This window comes from Terrapene carolina, unplaced genomic scaffold (assembly GCF_002925995.2).
Source record: "Terrapene carolina triunguis isolate 2854851 unplaced genomic scaffold, T_m_triunguis-2.0 Scaffold58, whole genome shotgun sequence".
In the NCBI taxonomy this organism is placed as follows: Eukaryota; Metazoa; Chordata; order Testudines; family Emydidae; genus Terrapene; species Terrapene triunguis.
Genome location: NW_020664409.1, coordinates 27,444,708 through 27,464,631, shown reverse-complemented (window position 1 = coordinate 27,464,631; position 19,924 = coordinate 27,444,708). Strand labels below are relative to the sequence as shown.

General features: G+C 38.8%; 1 protein-coding gene across 1 annotated transcript; it reads left to right on the top strand.

Annotated features, from left to right (window-relative positions):
- Positions 1-959: 959 nt before the first annotated feature.
- On the top strand, positions 960-19,680 carry NAPG (NSF attachment protein gamma). The gene is made up of 12 exons (XM_024200837.3): positions 960-1,077; positions 2,770-2,837; positions 5,098-5,182; positions 6,135-6,152; positions 7,465-7,495; positions 9,245-9,354; positions 9,497-9,563; positions 10,059-10,129; positions 13,039-13,117; positions 13,980-14,059; positions 15,165-15,294; positions 16,447-19,680. The coding sequence occupies exons 1-12, from the start codon at positions 1,022-1,024 to the stop codon at positions 16,594-16,596; spliced, it is 945 nt and encodes a 314-aa protein (XP_024056605.1). The 5' UTR covers positions 960-1,021; the 3' UTR covers positions 16,597-19,680.
- The last annotated feature ends 244 nt before the right edge of the window (positions 19,681-19,924 follow it).

The window sequence follows — 19,924 nt, the reverse complement described above, 5'->3', positions numbered from 1 at the left end:
ACAGTAAGGACATGGCAGGGCAGTCTGCTTGTGAGAGACATGGCCACTGACTCCCAACTACATTGTTTTGGGGGTTGATTGGGTTTTTTCGGTCTTGTTTTCCAGGCAAAAGCCCTGTGGAAATTAAACACACAATAAGGAGGAGGAAAAGTTATGTTTTATAAATGACAAGAAGGTAGGTTTTGACATTAGTTTTGTGTCCTTCTCTGCTACGCCAGGCTTCTGAGGAAGGGGCAGGTACCACCCTGGCAGCTGAGCTCTCCTGCCTGCCCTGAAAGGGAAGATAAGGGGCTAGGCAGAGCCAGCACAAGCCAAGGCTCCTCTTGGATTCCCTGCAGCTGGCTTTTCCAGCATCAGCTGTTCCTTGGAGTGGTCAGAAGTTATCCTGCTGTGCGGCCAGGAGCACCCTGGGAGGCTCCCTGGCAGAAGGGGGACTTGAGAGGGGCTGGCCAAAGGAAAGGGAGCACCACTCACCCAGCAGGTCTGGGAACCCTGCCTGGGCGAAGACAGCTGTGGGAGAGGCGGCCAAAGGGAGGTGAGGCCAGACAGGGCGGAGGCCATAAGAGACAAGGGGAGAGCTGGGAAGGGCCAGGTGAGCTGGGCAGACCAGAGAGCCGCAGCACTGCCCATGTCCCTGCCAGCGGCGACCGGGCAAAGAGGCCCCCTCCTCTGCCACAGGGTCGACGACAGGCTCTCTACACAGCCTCACAGGGCCTCTGCTGCAGCACGTGGGCCGCGCGCCCTCACGCCTGCGTGCTGGGTCTGCGCGCGCAACGCTATCTCCTGCTGTTCTCTCCCCGTGCCGCTGCCGGGCGTCCGCCGCCTCAAAAAACCAGTAGCCACGCCCCCTTATCGACGCCGTCCCCTATCCGCGCAGGCGCACTGGCGTGTAGCATCAGGCCCCGCCCCCTACGTATGCTGATAAGCCCTTACGGCTTTCCGTAGCCTGTCCCCCCTTTCCTGACGCAGGCGAAGCGCAGCGGCGGTTCCTGGCAGGTATAGACGGGTCCGGTCCAGCGAGATGGCGGCGCAGAAGATCAACGAGGCGCTTGAGCACGTCGCCAAGGCGGAGAAATAGTGAGCGCGGCGCGGGGCGAGAGGCCGGGCTGTCCCTGCCCAGGGTCCCGAGGAGGCCGCGGGCCGGGCTGGGTCCGGGCTGGAGAGTGGCTGCGCCGCTCGCTCCTGGGAGAGGGTCGAGGAGGGGGACGGGCGGGGTTCCAGGCCCCGGGCGTTCGCCGAGCAGCCGCTTCCGCCGGGTTCCCCGTGGCTCCGGGCTGTCATCGGCCCCAACCTCCCGGGCGCCTTGGGAGCCGAGCCCAGCCCAGCGCGCTTTCCCCCGCCGGGAGAACTACAGCTCCCAGAGTGCCGTGCGCGGGCCGGGAGCCGCGGGGGGAGGAGGGGCGGTTAAAGGGTCTGGGGGGTTCCAACGTGAGGAGGGCTGGAGGCCCCCGGGAGCCTGGCAGCGGGTGGGGTGGCCACCAGGAAGGGTGCGGGGGCACTAGCCTGGGGCTCATGGGCCCTGCTCCTCCACCACAGACTCCCAGTGTGACCGTGGGAAAGTCGCTTGTCTCTGCCTTAGCTCCCCACCTGTAACACAGGGTGCTGTGAGAGCAACCCCATTAACCGTGGGGAGTGTGGTCACAGAAATACCTTGTGTGGATAGCGGGGCCCTGAGCCCTCAGAGTTCCCCTAACTCTAGAGGGGGGCAGTGACAGGCCCCTCCGCTGGAATGACAGCTCACACTAGGGGAAGCCTCTTCCACTCCCCAAGAGTTTGAGAGAGACACTAGGAGGTTGATGGAGAGAAAAGGGAAGCCAAGGCAGGTGAATGGGAGAACTAAGATGAAGGAGAAATGCATCAGAAATAAAAACTGAAAAGAGATGAGGTGGGAAACTTGTGCCTGGCTTTTGTTCAAGCAGTTGCAGTGAAGCTGTGCTCACAGCAAACTTATTTTGAAAGCAAATCATTTACATATAGCTACTTTTGCTGTTTGTTTATATATAGGATGATGGCACCAGAAGGCTACCAAGCAAGATTGGTACTGTTGTGTTGAGAACAGTATAAATGCATTAGATGTAATCATTGTTCCAAAGAGGTTGTGATTTAAGTAGCCAAGAGAGACAAACACTGTAGACCAGTGGTTTTCAACCTGTGGTCTCTGGGGGTCTGCAGACTGTGTCTAAGATTTCCAAAGGGCTCCGCACCTCCATTCAAAACTTTGTAGGGGTCCGCAAATGAAAAAGGGTTAAAAAACACTGCTGTAGACAGACAATATAAACTGTTAGAAGTACAATACTTGATAGTTAACTTTTAATTCCAAAACCTCCATCCTGAAACAATTTTTTCCACTATTGCTAAATACAAGTGCTTTCCTTCCAAACGCCCCACTCAACAGAAATAATTTGAGGCTTATCCTGAAAAGAGAGGGAGAAATTACAGAATGTCCAAAATTGTCTAAACATCTGTTCCTGGTCTGATCCGGATGGAGCAGTGGGGCCCAAATTGTTGTTCCTTACTTACCAACCCATAGTATCTGGCAGTTCTCTGCCATTTCTCTGTATCTCACATGGATGGGTGAGGATGGCTTCTAGTGAAGTCTCAAAGGGGATGGGAGGCAGTGGCCCCTTGCGGGCCTGCCCCCTCTTCCTCCCGCATTGCCACTTCTTAAAACAACAGAAACACAAAACCATATATGTTGAGAGCAGGAAGAACAGGTTCTTGTTTCAACCCTTTATTCATTATTGATGGGCTTTTGATTTTGCATTTCAGCCTGAAAACTGGATTCTTAAAGTGGAAACCAGATTATGATAGTGCAGCTACTGAATATGGAAAGGCAGGTATGTATGACTATATATGGGAATGCGTTTTATAGGTTGAAATAATCCGGTAATTTAATCTTAAATCATATTTTAGATGTTGTCATTTTAAAACATTGTCTGTAAATCTGTAGATGGTTCTGAGGGCGGGGAATAAAATAAAGAACCAAATCTTTCTAATTTACTATGAAATACATTTCAAATTGTACTTGTGTTTTAAATATTTATTTGAAATTATTAGCACTCATAACATATAAACTGAATCTCAGTGCAAATTACAATTTTAAATCTTACTTGCAAATATGGTTGAACACAGAGTTAAACGGACTTTTGAATAAAATTGAAAAACTTTTATTGTGAGGCATAGTTAGACTCCTTTTTTTTTTTTTTTTTTGTAAATAGGGGCTTGATTTGTGTGTGCGCGCATGCGCACGCTCATGTCCACTCTGCATGGGAATCCCTGTTGTCTTCAGTGGGAGCTCCATGCCAGGAGTGGCAAAAGAATTGGACTTTGAGTGAGGAAGGGAAACTCCTAATGCTGTATAGAGACAAATAGTGGAAATCTTTGCAGAAGTGACCTTGACTTTATTCATTTTTGTCCTCTTTATAGTATGTTCAATACTAATTTATTTGACAGACTTGACAGAGAGAGAAAGTTCGTATGCAAAGTTTGTCTATTGGATACTTTGAAGGTGCATACTATTTAAAGGGCAAATATTCCTCTCTCTCTCTCTCTCTCTCTCTCTCTCTCTCTCTCTCTCTCTCCCTGCTCAGTTGAGGTTGATGAGGATAAGGGGAGAAAGCTATCAGATTCCTCAAGGTTAATGCTTTGCTGCTGGCTCTCTGACATACCCTGCTCCATTTCTTAAAAATCTTTTGGAACCCTTGGACACAGATGGTGCTCTTAGAATCCAGTTGTGTTTATATGGTGTAACTTTCCATTGGTATGCAGGTGATATTTAAATCTGTCTTGGCCTTCGTATTGCAGTGCCATCCTGGTTTTGCCTGATTGCTGTCTTGGATACCACTAAACTTTGTAAAATTAAATCTCCTTTTGCAGCATTTCTCCTTCTCCCCTGTCCCTCCTACCTTCTATCTCGCTCTTTCCCCCCCACTCCCACTCCCCTTCCCTTGAGCTCTCTGGGAACTCTTGTCAGTGGTCTTATAACACCATTTTCAAATAAACAAATTTTGTGGCTCCCTCATGCTTCAGATTTATTTTTGACAACTATCTCAGTGTTCTGTCTTGAGTTTTATTTTGTTGAATTTAAATCTTTCAGTATTGAGACTCTTTTTCAGTAAGATTCTGACCAGAAATTCTACTGAATGTTTTTGACATCTTAAGTCTTGAGGATTTCTGCTCCCTATTTGTATGTATTCCAGAAAGTGTCACACTAATATAAAATGTAGCAGCCCAATTCTGTTCGATTAATTTTTGTCTAATCACGCTATTCTCCTTCCAAAATCTATTTCATCCACTAATAGCATCTGCAGCATATCTTTCTGGCCTATTACACTTTATATTCCCAGGCACTCACTTAGATATTAAATTCTTGGTTTTGTTTGGTCATCAATAGCAGCTGGGGGGAAAAAAGGATGGGTGTGGGTGCGTGCGTGCGCTCCCCAGTTGTGGAGTTGAGCTGAGTCTGCTCTAATTTTTAAAATCCTGATTAAATAAGTACACATTAGCTGGTTAGTTAGGTTTCTTTATATTGTAATGTGCCCAGAACTAATTATGAAGGCTGGTATTTACTGCAGGTGCACTTTGTTGTTGATGGGGATCTTGATTTAGAAGGGAAACTGCAGTGAGACATCACTTCTAATGTTTTAGAACCTTAAACTTATTTGACATCGTTTCTCGTTAGTGAATGGAAAGGATACTGAAGTGCAGGTATTCAGCTGAGAAGAGGGGCTGACTATAGTGAAAATCCAATTAGCCTACATTATATAGAGGCAGAAAGTACTAATAATTTAAGAATGATTCTTATGAGCCTTGATATAAAGTATAATAAATTGATAAAGAATGTAATTAAATACTTTCATTATGGCGCAGATTTTTAAAGATATAGGGGCCAAAAGATGCAGATAGGCGCCTAGTGGGATTTTCAAAGGGGTCTAGGCAGCCACCTCTCATTTGAAAATCCCACTGCATGCCCATCTTCATTTTTAGGTGGCTAAATACCTTTTAAAAATCTGGCCTTGTGTGTCTTGAACAATAGATGAAAGAAGGAAAATGGCAAAACATAAACACTTTGTTTTCTTTAATTCTTCTTCTTTGTAGGTGTTGCTTTTAAGAATGCCAAACAGTTTGACCAGGCAAAGGACGCCTATTTGAGGGAAGCTGAAGCACATGCAAATAATAGAGCGTATCTTTTCAGTGATGGTTAGTTCAGTATTTAAGGAATTGAATAACTGTTTAGCAATCGGAACTGGACTAAGGGAGGGGGTGGTGTGGAAAGATGTAAGAGACAAACGCAGACTAAATATTAAAAGGTTTCTTAGCCAACTTCCAAAATTCATTTTAAAGAAAGAATTCAAGCCCCCAAGAAAACAATCTGGTGAATGAAAAATAAGAAGCCCTACGAAGCAGGAACCGTCTTCTTATTTTGTTTGGCCAGTCACTAGCACAGGGGGGCCCTGATCTATGATTGGGGTGCCCAGGTACCACTCAGCACATATTATTTTTTATTTATTTATTTGAATAACAATCATATTAACAGATTCTAGTGTGTGCTTTCTGTTGCTGGATTTAGTCCTTAGATTTCCTTGACATTTTTACTTTTTGAGGGGTTTTTTTGTTTGTGGTGTTTGGCTTTTTTTTGCTGCAAGTAGATAACTTAGATGGGATCTCCTCTTTTTAGTTTGTAACATGGCTTTTAAGTTGAAGAAATCTCCCTTAGGGAATATGTGTGCTAATTTTTTTTAGTTAATAATTTGTATGTTTTTTGCTATGCAGTGCCTAGAAATGGATGCTACACATTAAACATACTGCTAAAAGATTAGCTAACATTACGCTATCTAACACAATGTACTAACCAAAACTCTTTAAATAAATGTATGTAATCTAGTTTTGTCAGCTCTTTCATAGTTGGGTATATTGAATTTTATTTCGCCCTTAGGTTTATTTAAAACAAAACAAACAAAAACTAGCATGCACACTTATCAGAATAGTTTTGCCTCTGTATAAATGTTATCTTTGGAACTAGTATTTAGATAAAAATTCAGTTTGCTTAATCCTCCAATAAATTATTTTTGATACATAATTACCTGTCAGATTTTTATGGCTTGTATCCTTAACTTTGGCTCTGTTACATCCAGTCTCTTCCATGCTGCCAAGTAAGTTTAAATTCCTCAGTTAATTTGATGCATTTCCCAGTATACTATGTATATCTAAAGACTATTTAAAAGATGCATACATTTGGGGCTAAGTCTGCTTTCATTTAAATAAATGGCAAAGTTTCCATTATTTTCACTGGTTCATGATTAGACTTATTAGTGGCTTCATCCTGGAAAGCTTTTGAGACTCTGCAAATCCCATTGAAGTAAATGGAAATTATGACTTTTTATCACTTCTCAGGATTAGTTCCAATATCTCTTGATTGATCATCAGTAGGATATTACTCAGGATCTGCTTATTTCATTTGAGTTTTTGCTTACTGCATGTATGATTAAGGTAATAAATAATTTGATTTCTCTTCACACACTTGAAATTTCTTCAATGTCTCTAATCACCAGAATGGTGCCGTATAATATTAGCTGTTCTTAATTCTATTAGTAGTGTGTTTTTTAAAAATGTCTTTCGTGCCACTGTGGTCTAGTCTGTGTAGTGGAAACACAATCAGACACTTCCTACCCTCCCATTCCTCCAACTCATGGCAAATAGTGAAAAGACTGTGTGATTAATTTGAAGCACTGGTGCAAAATTTGCCACACACAGTACATGTTATAGAAGCAGGAAGGTATCTTTGGTCTGGGCTGGGAAACACTGCTTTTTCAGTGCTCCAAATATGGTCAAAAGCACTTTATTCATAGAAGACAACACTGTTACGGTCTCAGGATTACTGCATCTTTATCCCCAATTTGTGGTCCATTCCAGGCTCTGGTAGGCCATCATTCTTCCAACCCTTCAGCAGGATTGGAGCCCCATTGGATAAAAGTGTGTCTGTTTGCTAGATCAAAAGAAGGTCCTGATACAAACACAGCTATTTATATCAAAGTTCTTTCTTTGTTTCTCAGTGTCTGGAAAACCCAGTTTGAAACAGTATATGCAAACTACCACTGGGGGTGGTATGTCTTTAGAGTTGCTTACAGAATTAGTGACTGTCCTTAATCATTGTCCACTGTTTTTAGTTCCTGAGGTGTTACCACAGCTGCTCCTCCATGGAGTTGAATACAATCATACATAAATTATTCATGAACGTAATAAAGTGGTCCCCAAAGATACAGCACGAGGTTGCAATATCTATCACTAGCGCACAAGTGAGAAACTGTCTTTTTAAATAAAAGCCATGTAAAATGTTTGAAATGTATGCATCGTTATGATTCACCATTAGCTGATGTATAGTAACTCTTACTACATAGCAAGACCTGTCACTTCAACTCACTGAAATAACACTGTAAGTAAACCTAATTTCTTTTCTCTTTGCAGAGCTTATGAACAAGCTGGCATGATGTTAAAGGTATTTACTGGTCACTTTATGTGTTTGTTTTAAAACAATAAGAAGTCTCCTGTGGACAGTTGTATTTTAAAATATATGCAATTTTCAGCTTGCAGCATTAGTGTTAAAGTGGTGCTAGCACTTCCAGTGTTGACATTTATTTTTTCCCCCCAAGAATTTTAAATGATGCAACCTTCTTTCCTGGTTGAAACTTGATAAATCAAAATCGGGAGGGGGGAGGTTGAGTTTGGTATGTATGTATTAAGAAAAGAGAAATGTACTTCATAGTAGCAGCTTATTTTTTAGTTCAGGTAAATAATATTGTGTCCTGTTGTCACTTACTGGGGAGACACCCTCAAAGGGGGAGGATGCTGTCTGGGCCTGGTGCCTTGTGATTTTTTTTTTTTTGTCTGGGTGATGGCACACCAGACTTTTTCAGAAGATGGGGGATCAGCAAGGTGTGCCATTGCTGAGCGTTGTGGAATAGACTCGATGGGGTCTTCAGAGACCGTGGATTCACGGTTTAGTAGGCTCTCCAAGGGCTCCTTCTAGCGTTGTTTAGTGGCCGCATTGGCTCCACCCTCCTCAAGGACAATCTCTGAACGTAAGGGGGTTGGGCCTTTGGCACTTGGCCCATATATAGCTTTTGTTGCTTGAAAGAAGCTTCTCATGTCATCTTGGTCTATGAAACTCTGGATCTCAGAGGCCTTCTCTTGCCACCACTTATTTTTGATGTCACGTAGCCTCCTTTGGACTGCTGCCTTGAGCAGGTGATAAGCCTCATGTTTTCGTTGGTTAGAGGAATCATTTTGCCAGTGCCAGAATGCAGTTCTTTTCTGTTGAATTAATGCTAGGATTTCCTCTTTGTTTTCATCAAGCGAGTCTTGGTGCTGATGAGTGGAATATCCTATAGTTTCAACGCAAGCACTGTGAATGGTATTTTTAAATGGTATTTTTAACATACTAAGGCATTGTTAACAGACCACCATTATATACCTCCTGATCCTTCAGTAAGCTGACATATTGTAGTTCTTGGTGACAGCTCCCATACCTTAGCCCTTCTGCTTTAGTTCAACATAAATCTTGTAGTCAACAGGAATTAGTTTTCTAATCACATTTGCCAGAATCTTGTTAGTGATTTTTGCATGCAATAATGACTTGATAGCTGTGCAGTTTATTGAATGGGTTTAACCAATAGTAGAAAACATCATTTAGGGGATAGAAAATCAGTGTATAGTAAAATAAGCTAATTAACCATCATAAGCCAGTTTTTAGGGAACTCAAAGTGAACTTGTAACCCAGATGTTGATCAGTTAAACAGACTTTCAGAGAATCATTATTTCAGGGTTCAAATCAAGTACTCCAAAAAGTCTGTATATATGTCCACTTCTGATGATGTGCCCTCTAAACAAATTGTAAAGTTGGGCTACCAGGGAACTGATTTATTTATTCCAAAATTGAAACGTTACAAAGGGAAACAAGACTGGCTGCTCTGGTTTTGTAGCTGCACTGTGTGAGTATTCATTTAGATATTTCATCATGTGGCTAATCCAAAGAACAAAATCAGCCAACTTTTCTGATTTATTATAGATGGAGGGGAAAGTAGGCTGGGTTTCTTGTATGCTTGTTTGTATTGTGGATGTTGTAGTTTACTTTGCTGGGAGCTGAACTCTACAAATGTAACGCTATGCAATACAGAATATTTTCATTTGGTCTGTTATATATTAGCATAGTTCCTGACACTGTTCTTCTTCCAACTTTTTCTTACAGGAGATGCAAAAACTTCCTGAAGCAGTTCAGCTGATTGAGAAGGCCAGTATGATGTACCTGGAGAATGGAACACCTGACACAGCAGCTATTGCACTGGAACGGGCTGGAAAGTAAGCCTGCAGCATTGGTAGCTAGGACAAATCACGAAACATTGGTGCCTTCTTTTTACAGACTGTTGTTTGAATCCTGTACTGGGAGAAAACTTTACTATTTGAGCTGAAGAATAATAATGCTGGCTTGTATTTATTTCAGGCTAATAGAAAGTATGAACCCAGAAAAGGCTGTACAACTCTATCAGCAGACAGCGTCAGTGTTCGAAGTAAGTACTACCATTTTAATTTGAACAACAAAGGAAATAAAGATTGGCAAGGAAATAAAGATTGAGTAGAAGGAAGAAGTGTTCAAGGTCAGTCAGCCTAAAATAACTCTGCACACAGATAGCTGTAAGGTGAGGTTGAGTTTTGAGCTCTATCTTGTTCTCTGTCACAGCAGTGGGTGAATAATGTTGCACAGGAAGTCACACAGCTCCTATTGGGATATTTAATGTAAAGGTGCAGGGTCAGAGTCCCTACCAATACTCCATCCCCCACTGTATAGGATCTGAATTTAATCTCCTATCCAGCTTCCTCCCACTTCTTGGGCAGTCCAGAGGAGGGAGCTCTGCTGACTAGAAGTACTAAGGCCATGGGAGAACCCCACATTGACCTGAGCTCATGCCTTATGTTTGTATTTCATTTAAAAAAAAAAAAGAGAAGTTGCATAGAATTAAAGCCACAAATGTATAAAACCTTTTGTTTTTGTTCTGCTCCTTTAGAATGAAGAACGTTTACGGCAGGCTGTAGAATTACTAGGGAAAGCCTCAAGACTTTTAGTCAGAGGACGAAGGTATAACTCTTTATATTCTGAAAACCTAAGTTTTCCTCTAAATATAATTGAAATCTTTACTGCTGAGTTTCACTGAATCTACGTACTGCCTCTTCAAAAGTCACTATCTGGAAACAGAAGATTATGTTGATGCCTGTCAAGACTAAGATCCAGTTTAAGTTTCTGCTGGCTATACCTGAGTGCTGAAAAACTCATCTGTGATTTTTCTTGTTTTGTTTTTTGGTGCTATAAAATGTTCTTTCTAATAATTCAGTGAAGAAGATGTATGAATTACTGAGAACCTGGTGTGCTTCATCTCTACAGTTCTTCATCAATGTGAATTATTCCCCACAACACTGGGTACTGAGCACTTAATATTCTACCCAATTTACACATGAGGGAATCTAAAGTAGGGGAATTAAGTGACTTACCCAACCAAAGCAACCCATATGCAGGTGTCTGATTCTGAATCAAGGGTGAAGAGTTTGACTTTGAATCCTCAGGTTCACCTGTTTTTTCTAATAATATTGGTTAGTAGTACCAAATTTTACCATGATTTAGCATAAACATACATAACTACAACGTATAGCTCACTATAAGGCTGTCTTTGAGTCTGTGTTCCTAATTAAATTTTGTCAAGCCTTGAGTGTGTGCTGTAATTGCGAGCAACAATGGTAATCTAAAAGGAAACAAGGAAAACCCTTATATTACAGGAGTGGAAGGACTGTCAGGTGAGATGTGTATATTAATGTTTTTGAGGCTAGCTTGATTGTCATACTGATTTATAGAGGCCATGTTGTATCTGATGTCACTTGGGGTTTGGAACATCATGTAACTTGAATATAATTAAAGTGGAAATAAGTTATGAAGCATATTTTTGTTGTGTTTTCATCATCAATCACAATAGCAGATTTAGACATAATTTGTGTGAGCAGATCAGGGAGGTCCTACTGTACTTCAGTGGATGTCAGAAGAGTAGTAGTCTAAAATATCAATATTCTTGGATTGTTTTGTGAGTTTCGGTGAAAGAAAAACTTCGGTAGGGAAATGAATTATGATTGCCAAGAATTATGTGAGATATATTGAATCACTTAGCTGCCATGTGAAGTCCTTAATACGTTCAGTTATAGTAACTTGCATCCAAAATAGCTTGATTAATTCCAGTATGAAGTTAGTGATTTATAGCTGACAAATGTAATCTGAATCTCTAATAGAGTGGCTAATGAAATTTTAAATCCTGTGCTTCTTGATTACATGCCTTTTTTCCAAAACCGAACAATTCTTTTATGCTTAAAAATGTAAAATAGTAGACCATGAAGGTGGAGTTCCTAAGTTCTTTTAAATGGCATGTTTTTTACATCCATGTTTCAAAACACTAGCAAGTACTTTGATAAATTTTAAATGTATGCAAAACTTTAAAAATGCCTCTCCAGGGTATTAGGCAGGATTATTGTTTTTTGCAACCTGAAATCACCTACTGTTTTGTCTGAAAAGACCCACTCTTGTCCTTTTATTAAACATTTGTGTTCACATTGCAAATATATTCCTCAGGCATAAAAAAGATGGAGAACTTGGACAGTCCTGCTCAAGTTTGAGTTTCATTAATTTTATATGTAGATTATGATAAGAGTGTATGTGTGGTTTAAAATCTATACTGTAGGTATGTGGGGAGAGTCTTATTTTAAAAAAATAATAATCAATCAGAGAGTGCCAAACATTCTCAGATGATGTTTCAGTAGCTGACATTTGTCCCTTCCAGTGCCAAGCCAGTGCTCCAGCTTGATGCTGATACTGTGCTGCTAAAGGTGTCACCTTTTGGATGAGATGTATCATGAAGATCCTCACCACATCTGTCCTCAAATATCCAGTGTGAACTCTCGGGTCATTAGCCTTGATGTACTTCCTATCTAAATTTACTCTGAAGTTTCAGTTGGATACAGTGTTTACTTCCTGTCCAAAAGCTGTAGTGTAATGTTGTGACTTGTAAAATAGTTGCTATATTTCAACAGTATGTGCATGTACAACTGCTTGGTTGGAAATATTAGCTCTTTGTGCACTTCCACTGCCTGAAATGATCCTTGCTCAACCTAACTGATCACCAGGATATTTGCAAGTAAATATTCCATTTCCTTTCTATTTTGCATTATTTGGATTTACAGCTATGGAGTGCTGAACATCCTGGTGGAATCCAGCAAGAATGTAAACGCAGATTAGACCAGAGCTCAGCTCTTTACAGGACTGAGCCCTGTCTGCTTTTATGCAGTTTTGGGTACCCACAATTCATCACAATGAGTGTTTTTATTTAAAAAAATAATGTGCACTGGATTGTGACTTCCTTGAATGAGTTGGGTTGACTTCAAAGATTACGGCTTTTGTTTTCACATAGGTCTGGGACCTGGCAATGACAGGGACAGAAATGCTAGAAAAGTATAGTACATACATTTATTGATGCTCTGATTAACATAAAACTAAACTTTACTGGCATGTGGCATTGATTGCTTTCACATTGAAGCACTGATTTTTGGATTTCATTTTAGTATTTTACCTGGCAACTCAAAAATAACAGGATTTCTGAAAGATGTATTTTTTTTTTTAACCTTTGCAATGTTACAGTGATGCCCTCAAGATTGAAGACCAAATGAAAACTTTAAGACTTGATGGTTTAGTGTTTAGATTACTTTGATTCTTAATGCCAGTGGATTTAAACAAAAATGGTGGCTTTTTTTTCAGTGTGGAGGAAAAAAAATGATTAGAAGATGCAAATATGAACTCTTTTAATAGGCTTCATGTGGACTACTGAAATATCTTTACAGCTTCTGTGCCTTTTTTCCCACCTACAAACATTAAAATATGCACATCATAAGGCTCTAATCACTGGTTTCTTTACACTGGTTTCTCACACTTCCTTCTGTGTTTGTTCTTGTTTCTAGATTAGATGAGGCTGCGTTGTCTATTCAGAAGGAAAAAAGTATTTATAAAGAAGTTGAAAATTATCCAACATGTTATAAGGTAAAGACCTGAGTGAATGTTTTTTTCCTGTTTATAAAATAGAAATGCGCAAAGGGAAATTAATTGGCCTGTGGGTCTGCGGCACCTCTAACTGAATGGCATTGTATGCCTTACAGTCCAGGATAAACTTCTTACTGGATGAGCACCTCCTGGATGGCTATCCCCTCCTTTCACCCACCCCCTTAACTGTCTTGTGTCAGTATAATAGTCTTGAAAATGCTGAAGATAGCTGTCACAGATAATCAGAATGGTTTTTAGAGCTTTCTGATAATTGTATTGAAAATGCTAAAAGATCAAATATTTGTGTAGGTGAACCTGCAAATACAGTTAGCCCAAAGAATTATTTAATTTTTGTGGGATGGGAGACATGTTCATTTATTTTCTAAATGTGTGTTGATGGCAGGAAGTGGGGCTAGATATTTTGAATGCGTTAACTTTTTGGACAAATGATAGGATTTTCTGACGAGATATGCTTAACATAAGCAAAAAATTGGTTTGTGGTTTCAAAATTCTTGTTAGAATAATTTTGTCTTTCAGTTCTAAATTTGTAAACCTAGGTTCAGATAATCTAAGGTTACAACAGAATTGGTCCACTTTGATCTCTTCCTCTACACTACTTTTAAAAAAGATGGGACAGATCCACAGCTGGTGTAGATCAAGATTTTCAGAGCCCATCACTTTTTTTCATTTGGGAATGTGGCGCCAGGAACAGTGTAGACCAATTGACTGCCTCATTGGTTCTAGTGTCCTTTTTACACCTATCCTGAGCAAGCTACAGGACTTTTGGTATTGAATTCATAATAGAAGTAAAATATTTTCCATTTGGTTACTAAAGAGTGATCAGTCATTTCTTTTATTTTAGAAAACTATTGCTCAAGTCTTAGTTCATCTCCATAGACATGACTATGTTGCTGCAGAAAGATGTGTCAGGGAAAGTTACAGGTAAGGCATATATTTGCCTCATTGTTTTCAAACTTAAATTTTGGTTATGTTGAAAATTAATTCATAGCAATATTTATTAAAGAGCCATGTGGCAATTCTGTATTTCCACAGGTTTGAAGCCTGTACTCTGTTGGTTTGGTTTATGGTACAACAATGCAGTGTTTTTTTTGTTTTTTTTTTGAAAGACTACCATTTGAAAAATATTGTTTTCAAATGGTCAGTTGTAGTTATTAATACACTATTGGTTTAATAGCAAGACATGCATACCCTTAAAATAAACAATGAAAATATTTATATTGCTTTACTATTTGCTTAAAAATTAAACAGCTAGAAGAATTTTGTTCAGTTCACTACTCTTCCCTTTTCTGTTCCTTCTTCCTAGATTATCTGTTTGCTTAGCTTTAATAAAAGCTGAATAAACAATACAGGGTTGTTGCTGTTGGAATTCTTTCACTAAAAATTTTTTATTCATTTTAAATGGTGCCTCATTTTAGTATCTGTCTTTCATACACTGAACAGAGAAGGATTAGCTCTTGTAACTGTTCAGTACTGATAAAGGACTTTTGTCACCAATTGAATTTACTGTTTTTATTTTGTGTTACAAAATGGCAAGAAAATGGTATTTTAAGACTAGAATTTAAAAAATGCACGATATCTGGAGTTAGGTTAAAATGATCCATTTTAAATTAAGTCTTTACCCTGCCTAATCTCAAACACTTATGATTCCATACATGCACTGTAAAAGAAAAATATTATGACTAGTTAACAGAAACTCATGAGATTTAAGGCACTTCTATCATTTGGGACCATGCAGACAACTAGTCCCAAGCAGACAACTAAACGTTTTAAAAAAATTGATGAGATCTGTTTATAATTTACATGGTTAGATGATCATACAGTCAAAAATACATTTTCATGCCATTAGACATTTTTGTTCAGCCTGGGTTTTGAGACTTATTTAAGCAATACCATAACATTTTATAAACACAAGCCTTACAGCTGCCTGTCCCTCTACTCTTAATCAGTGACATGTAAACATAGACAAAGAGTTGAGTGCTGTGAGTGGACAAGTTAAATGTTTTAAATGAACTTTCGTTTCCTTTAGTATACCGGGATTCAATGGAAGTGAAGATTGTGCAGCACTAGAACAGCTTCTAGAAGGATATGACAACCAGGACCAGGATCAAGTTTCTGATGTCTGTAACTCACCACTTTTCAAGTACATGGACAATGATGTAAGTTAACATTTCATATGGATTTTCATAAATCTTTTTCCTGGTAAGAAAGAGAGAACTGTTTTGGTAGGAAAAAACTGGAGTTATTGTATGTTTGTCCTGGATTTGATCTCCCCATCCTCCAGCTTCTCATATTTTCCACTTTACTGCTCACCACTTGTAAATTTCCACATTCCTCTGATCTTCCCTCTTATCTGGAAGAGTCAGATGAATGAACAGCTTCTTATGGCATTCGTAAGTCTGTCTGAAAAATTGGCTGGAATATTCTTGAATAGCATCTGAGTTCAGTTCCCTTCTGTCCCCAACATGGGCTGAAAACTCTGCTGTCAGTGCTTCAGCTCAGAAATACGGTACTATTCGTGCAAGTCCATTTTAGCTAGAAATCCATGGACTGGCACTGAGAGATGTTAAGCACCTTCAATTTTTATTGATATCAAGAGGAGTTGCAAGCACTGCTCAGTTCTCAAGAGTGGTCCTGTAATTTTACAGTGAGTTACCATGGCCATTTGCTATTTTAAAGAAAGGTGTCTTTTTTTTTTTTTTATTTAAAAAAAAAAATTAATATTAAAAAAAAAAAAAAAAACGGCATATTTGCAAATTGTAGAAAGAAGACTTAAGACAGAAAGGCAGTAATAGAAACTTCTGATCATCCTAGTGTAGGTTTTCTAACAATATTTATTAATTTTCATCTAATATAACTTTAACATCTGAAAATATGATGTCATCTTGATTGAAAAAGCTTCTGTAAAAGACCACTTATGTGGTGGTGAATAGATACAATATGCAGTGCTGCACATTTAAAAAACTGCATTGACGAGACTCGCTTATCTTAAACTTCTAGTCAATTGTACTGTGCAACACGGCAATGATTATTCTATAAAGGAGCAGAAATCAGAGTACATGTTTAATCACTTTAGCACAGAGAGAATAGTACATGCATTAGGTCTCTTTTTATGCTATTGGAACAGAATGTTACAAAATAATGGATTGTTGCATTTTGAGTGTAGTCAATAGACTGAGGCAAACCCTGCTCACCTTACTTAGGAGTGTAGTCCCATTTAATTCAGTGTGATTCTTTCTAGAGAAAGGCAAGTAGGATTTGGCCCTATGACAATGTGGACACTAAACCTGTCATGTTGTTGTTGTTGTCAGTATGCCAAGCTTGCTCTTAGTTTGGCGGTCCCAGGAGGGGGAACTAAGAAGAAATCACCAGTTACTGCACAGGACAAAGCAGGAGGACCGGCTGCAGTTGGCTCCCATGCTGAGGAGGAAGATGATGAATATTCTGGTGGACTATGCTAGTTGTAAACATGTTTAATGTTAAATAATATCAGACTTGCTGTTTATGGATGTTGAGCATATCCAAAGGTACCAGAATTACCAGCGCTTCATTGCAATCATGATATTGGAATGCTAATATAGACTTGACAGCTTTTGGGTACTATTACAAAAAAGCATGATAGCCCACCACTTGTTGAAGCATTTCTGGATTCCATTCCGTACATGGTAAGAACTTCCTGAGTGCACTACCTTCCTCTGATTGAAATATTTGAGTAATATTGTCTCTTCTCTAAAAGCACATGGGTTAAAATAAACTAAATCAGATTGGGGAGAAGTATTGAAACAACTAGTTTCAAATCATTGGATTCTAGAATATTTTAACTGGTTCTTCTGGTTCCCTATAACATGTTTGTGATTTCTTTCCTCTTTGGCAGTTTTAAAGGTTATTCATCTTGGTGTAGTTTTTAGCACATTGAATATCTGAATAAAGAAGACAAACTCTTTACCAGATCAGATTTTTACACAAGTTTAAGCCTCTTAGGTGTCAACCATTCCATTTATTCTGAAAACATTTTTAACCTGTAGAGGGATTTGTTTTAAATGCCTTATTTTTATAAGCATTATCCAGGAGTGTAAAAGGGTGTGGAAACTACTAAGACAACTGATATGAAGCCATCTTGCAAGTTTCTTCAGATAGCCCCATTATTTTCCCATAGGTATCTTTCATCTAAAGAAACAATATTCTCAATAGATCTTTGGTGTTACATTTGCATGCAGATTGAGATGCTGTTTGTAATGTACATATTGCAAAGGAGAAAGGAGCCAACCATAATCAATTTAAAAAAAAAAAAAGACTGTTTGCCGAATATAAAGCCTCTGCAGAAAAATAAATCAGCAAAAATCTAAGTGAAAGGTAACATTTTGGAAATATCTCAAAACACCGTTCTTCAAAAATTTGAGTTGTTTGATTTGAATTTGGAATCAGCAGTACTCTTCTACAATTATTTAAAGCATAATGTAGCCAGTAAGTGGTCTGTTTTGCATTTTGTAGCTTTGGCCCAAAGTTCCCATTAATAACCCATCAAAGTTATTTGAAGAACTTAAGTGTAAATCATCACAAAAATCTAGTGTATATTCTTCAGGATCAAACTAAATTTGACTGCTCCATTTTGACTAGTCCATGCCTAACAGGTGACCATAGACTTCAATTCTGCAGAAATTTCTACAGAAGAACCCAGGAAGGCCTACTATAGGATGAAGTCATCCAGAATCTGACGTGGGGGGATTCATGATGTACATGATGCACCATGACTCCTAAATTGCAGTGAGCATTAGACCAGAAGCAAGGTATAAATGCTAATACTGTGGCTTCTACCATGTTAAGCCATCAAATTATTTCAGAAATTATGAGAATTCTTGAAACAATTCTGTTAAATGTACAAGTGTGAAAAAGCTCTTTTGAGTTTTGATATCTGATTTAGGAACGTTGTGAAAGAATGTGCAAACTTTGAATATGTACCACATTGGTCAGGCAAGGCTAGTATGACATACAATGTTGATAGTAGCTCCCATTGATGAGTCTTAGTCTGTATGCTAGGATAGATGTTTTAAAAACTGGTTCTGTGTCCAAATTGTGTAATAATGGACTGAAGCTTGGATCTGAAATGTGAAGTTGTTTGAAAATACCCTTTTTAGTGCTGAGCTTTCCCCAAGTGTGGGTTGTGTGGTTTTTTTTTTTTTTTTTTTTTTTTTAATTGTCACATTATACTAGGGACATGGATATTGGAAGTTTGCTTGCACACCTTGACTTATATAAAATATCAAAGATAAAATCTGGCAAGTGTGAATGTTTTGCTTTTCTGTCAAGACCTGGTGAGAGGGCTTTGAAGATGTGCAACTTGTCCTTTGAACAGTACTAATAAATGTAACTCTTGGAGTAGCTTACTCTAATGAACTCAATAACTTCTGACTCCTTGACTGCTCATGGATGTACACTACGCTCTAGAAGAGGGGCTCTTGTAGGATGTCATTGATGTACTTTTGTGTGAGGAGAACTTTACTGACTACACTGGGAATTTAAGGCTACCTGTTACACATAACCTGGGATATCTGAGGAAGGGGAGTGTGACATGCATAAGTGAAGAAAATTAGTGTGCTTGTTATATGTTAGTAAGACAAAGTACAGCAGTTTTTGTTTAAACTACCCCAGTGATAAAACACTAACATGTTGTGTAAGATAAGGCTACAAGTCTATGCATTCACTTCTGAAACAAAGCACTTTCGTAGCATCTGTTTTTTGTGTTTTCCAAAAACAATTTTAGACACTAACCACTAATTTTTCAAAGTATTATGGTGAGGTTTTAGCTAGACAATTCCTTCCATGTTGATAGCGGTTTTCCAACTAAAACTCGTGTACTGATTAAGGAACGTTAAGGGCAAAAGTTCTTTGTACTATGCAAGCAAAGCTCATTAAAATGAAAGGGACTTGTATGCATCAAAGAGAGTAAAAATTGAATATTTGATTGCAATGTTGCTTTCAAGACTGAAATATGAAAAGATGGCTATGGTTGAAAACTAGATAAAGACTATTTTATATAATCTATTCTCCCCTATTTTAGGTAATGAAAGTGTAATAGGAATGTTACTGCCTTTAGTAAATATGTAATTGTAAACAGATATGTCTATATTATATATTTAATGATTGTTTCTACTTTCCAAAACAGTTGGTACTTTTTTGTAATTTATCATTTAAATAATAAGTTAAAGTGAAAATATACTGTTTTGCAGTATGAAAAATTATTTCCAAAAATGATGCCAACTATTTAAAAACAAAAGTAAGTTTGCATGAAGATGCTGAAATATTATCCACTGTATGTGAAGTCAGATGATCTATAAATTATCTTTTAATATGATTGAATTTGTATGCCCAGATGCAGTGTAAAATGTTCATACAATGTGAAACTGTGCTTTATCCATACCTTTTCCAAACCTGTGAGGTGTATTAGAGTATGAAGCATATTTGTAACAGCTCTGCAGATGCTGCCTCTTTCGGAAGAGGTTCTGTGTTTCACCAATATAAAAATAAAACTTGAAATTACAAACTTATGCTAGCTTTTCCTCTTGTGGTGATCAGCTGGACTTCCAATTTCAGCATGAATTCCTTTGTTGGATAATCTCAAGAATCCATTTCTTCTAAATAGTACACAATTGCAGCAAGTGTCATAATGCTGTATGAAAGATAGTAGAAGAATTACAACACATTACACATTTTCAGGTATCTAAAAGGGTGTCATAAGGAGGAGGGAGAAAACTTGTTCACCTTAGTCTCTAAAGATAGAACAAGAAGCAA

What these genes read in the sequence shown, in the direction of transcription:
- NAPG (XM_024200837.3), top strand. Translation starts at nt 1,022, where the DNA reads ATGGCGGCGCAGAAGATCAACGAGGCGCTTGAGCACGTCGCCAAGGCG. An exon ending in AAGCTGGCATGATGTTAAAG is followed by an intron (nt 7,496 to 9,244) that starts GTATTTACTGGT and finishes TTTTTCTTACAG; the next exon opens with GAGATGCAAAAACTTCCTGA. An exon ending in GCACTGGAACGGGCTGGAAA is followed by an intron (nt 9,355 to 9,496) that starts GTAAGCCTGCAG and finishes TATTTATTTCAG; the next exon opens with GCTAATAGAAAGTATGAACC.